The sequence below is a fragment of the Muntiacus reevesi genome, chromosome 1, assembly GCF_963930625.1.
Source record: "Muntiacus reevesi chromosome 1, mMunRee1.1, whole genome shotgun sequence".
Classification (NCBI taxonomy): Eukaryota; Metazoa; Chordata; class Mammalia; order Artiodactyla; family Cervidae; genus Muntiacus; species Muntiacus reevesi.
In genome coordinates this window covers 50,554,069-50,564,270 of record NC_089249.1, presented here as the reverse complement: position 1 = coordinate 50,564,270, position 10,202 = coordinate 50,554,069, and the positions used below count along the sequence as shown (strand labels likewise).

The 10,202-nt window shown below is 55.7% G+C and overlaps 1 protein-coding gene across 1 annotated transcript; it reads left to right on the top strand.

Moving 5' to 3' along the window:
• Positions 1–450: 450 nt before the first annotated feature.
• FKBP4 (FKBP prolyl isomerase 4) lies at positions 451–8,433 on the top strand. Its single transcript, XM_065942850.1, has 10 exons — positions 451–664; positions 2,504–2,648; positions 3,080–3,222; positions 4,016–4,136; positions 4,414–4,570; positions 5,198–5,288; positions 5,379–5,462; positions 5,672–5,857; positions 6,459–6,698; positions 7,650–8,433. The coding sequence occupies exons 1-10, from the start codon at positions 560–562 to the stop codon at positions 7,755–7,757; spliced, it is 1,380 nt and encodes a 459-aa protein (XP_065798922.1). The 5' UTR covers positions 451–559; the 3' UTR covers positions 7,758–8,433.
• Positions 8,434–10,202: the final 1,769 nt, after the last annotated feature.

Sequence of the window (10,202 nt, the reverse complement as noted above, 5' to 3'; positions counted from 1 at the left end):
GGTAACGCTTCCCTCGCTCTGCGTTCCGGACGCTCGCCCAGGCAGGCGGGGAGGCCGGCAGCCCGCGGCTCGGGTCGGGGAGACGCACGCGCGGCGCCCACGTTCGGCAGCGCGGCGTCGGATGCTGCGGGGGTATCGAGAAGGATCTGGAAGAATCCAGTTAGACCGGGGGGACGGGAAGGGGAGGCCAGGAGAGCGAGCGGCAGGGGCGGGGGCTGGCTCTCGAGTCCGAGGGTCTCGGGGCTGGGGCGGGGCCAGGCGGCCGGCGGGAGGAACGAACCAGAAACCACCTTCCGCAGGAGCGCCCTGAGCGCCAGAGCCTGAACCCGCTCGGCCGCCGGCGCCTCTAGAAAGTTCTCCCCCCCACGTCCCTCGCGGCCGCCCGGCTCCTCCCAGCCCCTCCCTCCGAGGCGGTGGGACCAATCGCTCCCCCGGCCGCCCACGACCCCACCTCCTCCTCCCGCCCGCGCCCGCGCCGGAGCAGAGAGGTGCGCGAGCCCCGACCCGCCGCCTGCACCGCCGCGCACACCCCGGCGCCCGCTGCCCGAGAAACGGCGTGATGACCGCCGAGGAGACGAAGGCGGCCGAGAGCGGAGCGCAGTCGGCGCCGCTGCCCCTCGAAGGGGTGGACATCAGCCCCAAGCAGGATGAGGGGGTGCTTAAGGTAAGGGGCAGGGGGCGCCCCGGGGCGGCGGCGGCGAAGGGGGGCGGGCACCGGGAGCCCCCCAGCGTCTGGCCGGGGCTTGGACGGCCGCCTTTGCAGCCTCCCGGCCGGCAGTTGAGCAGGCCGTGCAGCCGTGGCCGGGCTCATTGCCTTCCTGGCCAGGCCGCCGGTTCAGGGCGGGAGGGCGGCCACACGCTCGGGGAACATCTGGGCTGAGGCTCCCCAGGCCCGGGAAGGGTTCCGGAGCGCAGCGCCTGCTCTGGCTGCGGCATGCGCCGGGAGGGGCGCGGCGGGGGGCGGACGCGCTCGCGCGGGGGACCCGGCGGCGTGCACCGCCCCGCTGCGATCTGCGACCCGCGACCGGCTCCTTCCCGGCCGCCGCCGCCGCTGCCGCCAGGGAGCAATCCCCCCACCCAACCCCGGCCGCCTGCGCCTTTGGGGTGCGGAGCTCACCGACCCTGGCAGTTAAACATTAGCCAGGACGCGAACATGGTCCCGGGAGTTATTGCCTGACCCGCGCGGGCCTTTGTGCGACTTGGCGCGCGGTCCCGGCGCCCTCCGCCCTCTGGTCACCCCTTTCCTAAAGGCTGGGACCCGGCTAGGTCACCCGCTCGGCCATGCTGTCCCCTTCCCCCCCCCACCCCGGTGCATGCCGGGACCTGTAGTTCACCCCTCCCGCCTCCGCGCCCGCACCCCACCCCACCCCCGGACCGGGGCCTTCCTGAGCGCGGGGTGCGGGTCTGGGAGGAGGTGCTTTGGTTGAGCGCCGTAAGCCGTGTTACGGCCGGAGGACCCAGGGGAGGGGTCTGGGAGCCAGGCCGCAGGGCGTCTTGACCCGGGTCAGGACAACCGGCCGCGGTTCGGAGCAGGTTCTGCGCTGTCCAGGATGGCGAAATCCTAGGCCGGCTTCGTTCGTATCCTCACCCAGCGTTTCTGCTCCTCCTGGCTTCCCGCAGCTCAGCCCACGTGTGCGTGTGGCCAGGACGGGTTGGAGACCTCGGGGAGCTTCTTAGCTGTTTCAGAAACGCACCTGGCTGCTCTCCGAGTGTGCACGCGGGCTCCCAGGGAGACCCATTTCCCCTTTTCATTCTCCACGCCTTCCCTTTCACTTTTCTGTTTATTCGAGTCCATGTCCATTGCATCGTGGGAGCTTCCCCTTAGAGGGTAACTCGCACACTTCACCAGGTAGCCCACCTTTTTATAAACGCGAAAGAAGAGAAGCAGGTTCTTCTAAACTCTGGGAAATATTCTAACCCTGACTTCAAGGACTGCAGTTGCCTACCAGTCAGGAACGCTCAAGTCCCAAGTCAGAGCCTAGGGCCTGCTCAAGGGCCTTGGCTCACTTGTAAGCTGTTGATTGCTCTTACCTCTCCTGAACTTTCTGGTTTCCCTCTTTTCTTTCTAAACCAGACCTGATTGGATGACTGGAGTTAGGAAGAATGAGGAAATGTAGCATAAATACTTTCCCCTTTGCTGCTGATAATTATTCAGTGTTTTACTGGTTTAGTTCTGTAACCACTCTGATAGGGTTTATCATCACTACTTTACAAATATGGTCAGTTGAGAGAGTTAGAGTTACTTATATAAGATCATAACAGCAAAAATGATCTCAGGTGTTTTGTCTCCAGTGTTTCAAACCAAGTCATGTCATCGTCCAAGAAAGGGAGGTCAGTTTAATTCTAGCCAAACCTCACAGCAGAGTCATTTGATGATGGGTTTGTTGAGTTACAAGGAGGCAGAAGAGACCGCTTACATTCTGGCTAGAGGCACGCGGACAGGTGTGGTTCCTCTCTATGTCCATCCCCAGGGACTCACTGTCTCCCCTTCCCTGCCTTCCAGGTCATCAAGCGAGAGGGCACGGGCACAGAGACGCCCATGATTGGGGACCGAGTCTTCGTCCACTACACAGGCTGGCTGCTCGATGGCACCAAGTTCGACTCCAGCCTGGACCGCAAGGACAAGTTCTCCTTCGACCTGGGGAAAGGTGGGCATGGTTAGCAGGCTCTTAGGACAGGGTGTGTGCACTGTCACAAACAGAAACTGAGTTCTCAGAAGCTTAAACAGGGAACGGTTTATTACAGTTCTTTTTTTATGTCCACTGTCCTGAAACTCTATTGATTTTTTAATCTCTCATTGCCTTGATCACCTCTGAAAACCTTGCTTCCTTTTCCGGGGTGGACTGCTTTGTTTTCTTGATCTTCTTTGTTTCAGAGTTGAGTGATTTTTCTTTTTTTTTTTTGAGAGGTCTGAGACCTGATACCATTTATCGCAACCAGATTTTCTACCTTCCTGGTCCCATTTCTAAAGAGTACCCAGCTTCCCTTTGGGCATGGGACAGTAAGGCTCTCAGGCCACTGTTTGAACCCGGAGGGAGATTCCTGCCAAAGAGGACCTGTTTCTTTTCTGTACCTACAGGGGAGGTCATCAAGGCTTGGGATGTTGCTGTAGCAACCATGAAGGTGGGTGAAGTGTGCCACATCACCTGCAAGCCAGAATACGCCTATGGCTCAGCGGGCAGCCCCCCGAAGATCCCTCCCAACTCCACGCTTGTGTTTGAGGTGAGTGTCCAGCCACAGAGGGCCAGGCAGAGAGCCAGCCTTATCTCAGCCCAGGGTCTGGCTGCCCTCCAGCCCTTCCTGCTGCCTGGAGACAATGTAACCAAGGCTGAGGGCCTGCCCTCAGGGGAGGGAAGACATGCAGTGCCCATCACCCACTGCTACTGCCAGAGAACCGTCAGTGGGCAGGTTTCAGGTGGGGGGAGATGACCGCAAGCCCCTCTTTCAGACTTGAAGCAGCGGGGTGAGGGCTTAAGTCCTGTTCATCTCAAGAGGGGTGCTCAGAGGGAGGTGGACCAAAACGAAGGAATCAGGAGGTCACAGGCTACACACAGTCATGACTGACAGTGGCGAACATTGGTGCCCTAGAGATAAGATGCGGGCAGAGATGCTTCTCTTGTGGGTCGAGGCAAGGGGCAAGCCTTTCTGAGAAGGTGGAACTTCACTGTGTTAAGACTCAAAAATGAAAAAAAAAACAAAGACTCAAAAATGGTTGAGCCCTACACAGTGGAGGCTCAGAGAATGTTGGGAAGATTGGTGAGAGGTGTTGGGTCATTTCTAATGCCTGTCAGAGCTTGTCTGGCAGCTGACTTAGGACCGTCTGGAACGTGTGCTTGTTCTGTAGAGCAGTCATTAAGGAGACTGATACCAAGGTTGAGACCAGGGCTGCTCCTGAAAACTTAGCTACTTGGTCCACTCCTGGTGTGGCTGCCTGTGCAGTCAGCCCTGCTCTTGCCCTTACTAGGGACTCTTGTGAGTGAGAGGGGAGCATGGATCCTTGGACCTTGTCCCACAGGTGGAGTTGTTCGAGTTCAAGGGTGAGGACCTGACAGAAGAGGAAGACGGTGGGATCATCAGGAGAATACGGACGCGGGGGGAGGGCTATGCCAAGCCCAACGACGGCGCCATCGTGGAGGGTGAGGCTGCACAATCCGGGATTCCCACTCGGGTTCCGCTCTGCAGGGCCTGGGTGGGTTTGGGCAGGTCCATGCCTTTTTCTGATCCAGCTTTCTTATCTGTAAAGTGAGGGATTGAACCACATTTTCTTAACATCCCTCTATCTGAGAATACAGAAGGGCATCTGGGGAGTAGGAAGGGACAGGGCGATGGGGCGGGGGGTGGCTGAAGGTGACTGGTGCGTCCCTCAGTTACCAGCCCACTGAAACCCAGTGCATTGTCTGTCTTTAACGCCAGTTGCACTGGAAGGGTACTTCAAGGACCAGATGTTTGACCGGCGGGAGCTCCGCTTTGAGGTCGGCGAGGGGGAGAGCATGGATCTGCCCTGTGGGCTAGAGAAAGCCATCCAGCGCATGGAAAAAGGAGAACATTCCATTGTGTATCTCAAGCCCAGGTGAGGCCAGCTCTGGCCCAGGTGTGGGCAGTCTGTAGAGCAGGTGGGCGAACCGAGGTCAGATCTCCTAGTCCAGGTGACTTACAGAGCCGGCTTGTATTGTATAGCCAGCTGTATCCCTCCCCTGCCAGTGGTCACTATGCACTGGGCACCCCGCACAGACATTGTCAAGACCTCTGTTGTAGTCAAGAGTGTGGCCACAATCACCCACGTCTTTTTTGAATCAAAACCTCATCTCTTCAGTTACGGCTGCGGCAGATTGCCTTTTCCAGCCCAAGGTTTTTGTCTCCTGTTAAGACTCAGTCATTACTGATGTTTGTTGAAACATACCTACTATGTGCCAGACACAGTGTGGAAAATTCCTGGGTGTTCAGAGACATTGTTCCCACCTTCTAATGGCTCTCTGCTCAGGAAGATAATCGTACTAGTGTGTAATCTGAGTTACTAGAACGATGTATAAGATGCTAACTAAGAGCCCAACTAACTGTGAAGAAGCAGCATCAGGGAAGATTTTGCCAAGTAAGGAAGTTTACACCAAGACCAAAGGGATGGAGGGCACTTTGCAGGAAGTAGGAAGCCGTTTAAGTGTGAAGCAAGAAACAACCTGGTGTTTTCTTGCCCCCACAGTTATGCTTTTGGCAGTGCTGGGAAGGAGAAGTTCCAAATCCCACCAAATGCTGAGCTAAAGTATGAAATACATCTCAAGAGTTTTGAGAAGGTGAGTTTGTTCAGGGTCTTCCCTGCCCCACCTTGGACATAACTCCTTGGGGCGGCTGACAGCTTGTTTTTCTCCTTTGGGGTATGGCAGGCCAAGGAGTCCTGGGAGATGAGTTCAGAGGAGAAGCTGGAGCAGAGCAGCATAGTGAAGGAGCGAGGCACTGTGTACTTCAAGGTGAGCCCACAGCGAGGCCCTCAGACACTCCCAGGGCGGGCTCTGCCACGACAGCGGGCTTTCTGCCAGGAAGTAGACAGGCTGGTACCTGCAGCTCTCACCAAGTGGATCTGAGCTGGCTGGTCGGGGGGTCATGACTCTAACGCCCCTGGGTCACTGGTGTCCATGGGCTGTGACAGCCTGGGGCCACCGAGCCTGCCCCCTTGTAGGAAGGCAAGTACAAGCAAGCTGTGCTGCAGTACAAGAAGATTGTGTCCTGGCTGGAATACGAGTCCAGCTTCTCTGACGAGGACGCACAGAAGGCGCAGGCCCTTCGGCTGGCCTCCCACCTCAACCTGGCCATGTGTCATCTGAAGCTACAAGCCTTCTCCGCTGCCATTGAGAACTGTAACAAGGTGAGACTCCTTAGGAGGGTGAGGGCGGTGTGCCCAGGCAGGGCTGGGTGAGCTACCGGTGTGCCTGGGGCTAGGGCAGGGGTGGCAGGATGGAGCTGTGGGGCTCTGAAATGGAGGCCCAGATGCAGCAGTGTGGGAAGCAAGTGGTTTTTTGGCTTAATTAAGGTCAGGGACGAGGGCACAGAGGCGAGTGGAAGCACTGGTTGGAGCAGCCAGTTCAGCACTCTCTCCTGCTGGCCCTCTGCCTCTCTCTCCTGTGTACCTGCTTTACCCAGGATGGGCTTCCCTGGAGGTCCAGTGGTTAGGACTTGGTGTTTCTATCACAAGGGGCATGGATTTGATCCCTGGTGGGGGAACTAAGCCATGAGCCGCATGGCTCTCCTGCCCCCAAAAAGAGAAAGTGTGTTAACGTCCCAAGTGGTTTTCATCTGAAGACCCATCTTCTGTGTACCTCCGGGACTAAATGAAGTGCCTTCTAGACTTGGGTCCTTTCCATGTGGTGCCCGAGACGTGTTCATTTGGGGTGGGGTCCCATCTCACCGGCAGTGACTTGGGAAGATCTGAGACGAGACTTTGCTGCTGCTTCCTCTGTGTGTCTTAGGCCCTGGAACTAGACAGCAACAACGAGAAAGGTCTCTTCCGCCGGGGAGAGGCCCACCTGGCAGTGAATGACTTTGATTTGGCACGGGCTGACTTCCAGAAGGTTCTGCAGCTCTACCCCAGCAACAAGGCGGCCAAGGCCCAGCTGGTCGTGTGCCAGCAGCGCATCCGCAAGCAGCTTGAGAAGGAGAAGAAGCTCTACGCCAACATGTTTGAGAGGCTGGCCGAGGAGGAGAGCAAGGTGAGGATGGGCAGGGTGGACGGGAGGAGGCGGCATCACCTGGCCCCATGCCAGTTTGTGTGTGTCCCTGCTCAGGCCCTGGGGGTTGGGAGCTGGATGTTCTGGTGAGCTGCCTGGCCGGTATTCTCTGTGCCCATTAGTAAAACACAGGTTTAAGAACCTGAGGTTTAAACAGGTGATGCAGTTACATGGTTCGATTCAAACTGCACAGAAGAGCATGTCATAAAAAGCCTGCAGGACAGGCAGTGCTCCTGGGTGGTGCTGCTCCTGCTTGTGCCTTGTGCTTTTTGGACGTCACACCTGAAGCTCATTTTACATCAATGTGCAAAAGAGCTTTCTCGTTCTCAGGCTCACATGGTATTTCACTGAGTGGGTTTATTGTATCTTATTTACCCTGTTTCCTGCTTCTTAGTCTCTGTGTTCTAAACCTGCACTAACAAATATAATGCAAACCACATTTCTAATTTTAAATTCCTAGTAGCTATGTTTAAAAACAAGTAAAATAGGTGAAGTTAATTTTAATATTTAATCGACCCAAGATATCTAAATATTTTAACACATAGCACTTTTAAATTGGGTTCTTTTCCCCTGACTGAGGCTTCAAAATCCAATGTGCATTTTAAACCGGTTTGAACTAGCTATATTTGAAGTGTTGAGTGCCCTGCCATGGACACGTTCAGTTTTCCATAGTATTGCAGTAAACGATGTGAGTCCCTGATTCTGTACGTGCATGCACAGGTGTGTCTTTGGTCTCTGTAATTCTGTTGGAAGTTAGTGTGTACTATTTTTTACATCGGGTGCGTGTTTTGGGTACAGACTTTATGGTGTCAGTGTGCTGGGTGACCACTTGGGTGCAGGCAGGTGAGTGGGGACCTGGAATGACAGTCTCATCAGGGGCGAGGGACAAATGAGGACTGGTGTTGACGCCCTGCCCCTCTTCCCTTCTCACAGACCAAGGCTGCAGTGGCTGCAGGAGACCAGCCAGCTGACACAGAGATGAGGGATGAACCGAAGACTGAGGTGGCTGGGGGCCAGCCTCAGGTGGAGGCGGAAGCATAGCCTTGCTCCAGCCCTGTTCCCATGGCTGCCTGCCCTCCCCCCGACCCTATTCCACCCTGTTAGTTTTGTACAAACTGAAGAATTTTGAGTGAATTAGACCTTTATTTTTCTATCTGGTTGGATGGTGGCTTTGGGGGAAGGGAGAGAGGAGCAGGCTGGGGGATTGAGGTGGGTGGGCTCATTTTAGGTGGTGTCACCCCCTCCCGCCTTCCCCCATTCCACATGAATGAATGTCCCTCCACACGCACACTCATCAGAATGTTAATTTATTTTGTTTCCTGTTTGCTGTGTCCGTTTCTCAGACAGTAGAAGGGGCGAGTGGTAGGGATGTGAGGTCCGACAAGAAGGCAGGGTGGACAGGGAGACTCCTCCTGGGCAGCCACTTCCCCTCCTCCCTCCTCCCGGTCTGTTTCCAAACACGCGGCCTCCACGTGGGTGCTAGGGGCATGGGAAAACCACTGCTGTGCCCGTTACCTCCGCTCCCTTCCTGCTCAGTCCAGGTGTTGCGGCTGATGCTGTCTTCTGGTGTCATGTGACCACCCTCGTACCCCCTCCATCAGTGTCCCTTCTCAGCCAGGTCGCGTCCCCACCCCCTCAGCCTCTTCTCTGCACGTTGCTGAAGGTCCAGGCTTGCCTCAAGTTCCGTGCTTGAGCAATAAAGTGGAAACACTAAAAACCTGGGTGTTGGGCAGCCCTTTCTCTGTTCGGCCTCAGGGTGGGTGTGGGCGGCTGCACCGTGGGGGCAGAGCTAAGGGAGCCGCCCACGCTGTACCCAGCCCCACCTGCAATGCAGCAGACTTGGGGCAGCGGTCCAGCAGGGCCTGCTCCGCACGGATTACAGCAGGGCCTGCGCTGAAGGCCTGGCCAGGGGTTCCCCACACCCCTCCCTGCAGCAGCCTGGCAGGTTTTAGCAGCTCTGGCTTTTCCTAACTGCTTCGGGAAATACACAAGCATCTAAACTTCTGGGACCAAACTACTGAGTTTGCTTTGAGGTTAGACGTATCGGCTTCTGCCTAAGCGATTCAGTAGAGTTCAAGCTTTCTTGGCTTCCTTATAGAGTGAAACCCCTGGTGTCAGCAACACCTGTCACCTTATACACAAGGGAACAGGGAGGAACAGTCATGAAGCCTGATAGCACCGACAGCCACTCGGGCCCACACTGCAGCTTGTTGCTTGGCCTCAATGGGGAAGACTTTGTGCTGCTTTCTGGCCGTGCTTTGACCCGTGGCTTCTGCAGCATTCCAGGGCTCTGGGAGAAGCCAAGGGGCACAAGTGAGGCATCACACATCTTGTCCAGATGCTCCCGACTGCAGGCCAGAGCCTGTGTGCCTTTCTGCCCCTGTGTGGGCTGTCCAGTCCTTCCTGCACCGTGATACAGGTAACCTGCCCACCACATGCCTGTACAGTTCCTTCCAGGAGGACTTTTCTTCATCCTTTGTCACAGTGCAGGATTCACTTCTGTGTGAAAAGGTTCACCAAGCCATACCGTGCTGCTGCTGCTGGAGCCAGAACGAAAATTTGCCTGTTCTCTCCCAGTGCCTCTGCTTGCTCTCTGCTGGGGTCACAGCAACGCTCTGGGCTTAGGGTTTGTGTCCTGGCCTCACAGCCCATGATATAGCTAACCCTCAGTAAGCACTTCTGATGTCAACCCAGCCCTAAACCAAGAGCCTCTCACAGGTTAACTTGGATCCTTGAAACCATCCCACAGAAAGAGACATTGCCCCAGATTACAGGTGAGGAAACCAAGGTTCAGAACTTGAACGGGAAGGTCTGCCTGGAATGTGAGATGACCTCTTAACCAAATCCAGAGTGGCCCGAGGTTCAGGAAACCTTGGGCAAGTTGAGCCTCTGCTCATCTGCAAAAATGGAGATGGAAAAAAACGTGTGAGGGTCCTTCCACCTCTGGGTGCTTCCACAGGATTCTAAGAATTTGAAACATAACTGGAAAAGAAAAACTGCACTCATGTAGAACCCTGGAACTGGACAAGTTCTGGTCAATGTAACATTAAAACTGTCTTCTGAGGATGTCTTACCAAAGTGTTCAGAAGCCTTTAAGGTTAAAGATAAATGCACCTCCTACTCCATTCTGCTCTGGGTCAGCTGCGAGTGTGTCTGCCAGGCAGCTGCACCCTCCTCACCAATGCCTAAATCTTTCCATGCACAGAGAATATGGAGTAGACAGAACCAGTAGCAACCAGGCCTGAGCAGTTCCTGCAGAGTTAAAGTGGTCTCTGGAAAATTTAAATGGGGTTTATCTTGTTCTAGTGCTGGTCTGAACATCACGTTCTATAGATTTTATCTCCTGAGTATCTGCAGTCCTGGTTCCAGCAACCTTCCAGCATTGCCATGGGCCCCCCACCCACCTCTGGTCCCATGAAAGGCACCCCAGTGTTCCCTTGAGTGGCAGATCAGACCTCTACAGGCTTCAGCCCTGACTGCACCTTC

Bases quoted from the DNA above. Each gene is read 5' to 3' on its own strand.
- FKBP4 (XM_065942850.1), top strand. From the start codon at position 560: ATGACCGCCGAGGAGACGAAGGCGGCCGAGAGCGGAGCGCAGTCGGCG. The intron at 665-2,503 runs GTAAGGGGCAGG...CCTGCCTTCCAG, and splicing joins AGGATGAGGGGGTGCTTAAG to GTCATCAAGCGAGAGGGCAC. The intron at 2,649-3,079 runs GTGGGCATGGTT...CTGTACCTACAG, and splicing joins CTCCTTCGACCTGGGGAAAG to GGGAGGTCATCAAGGCTTGG.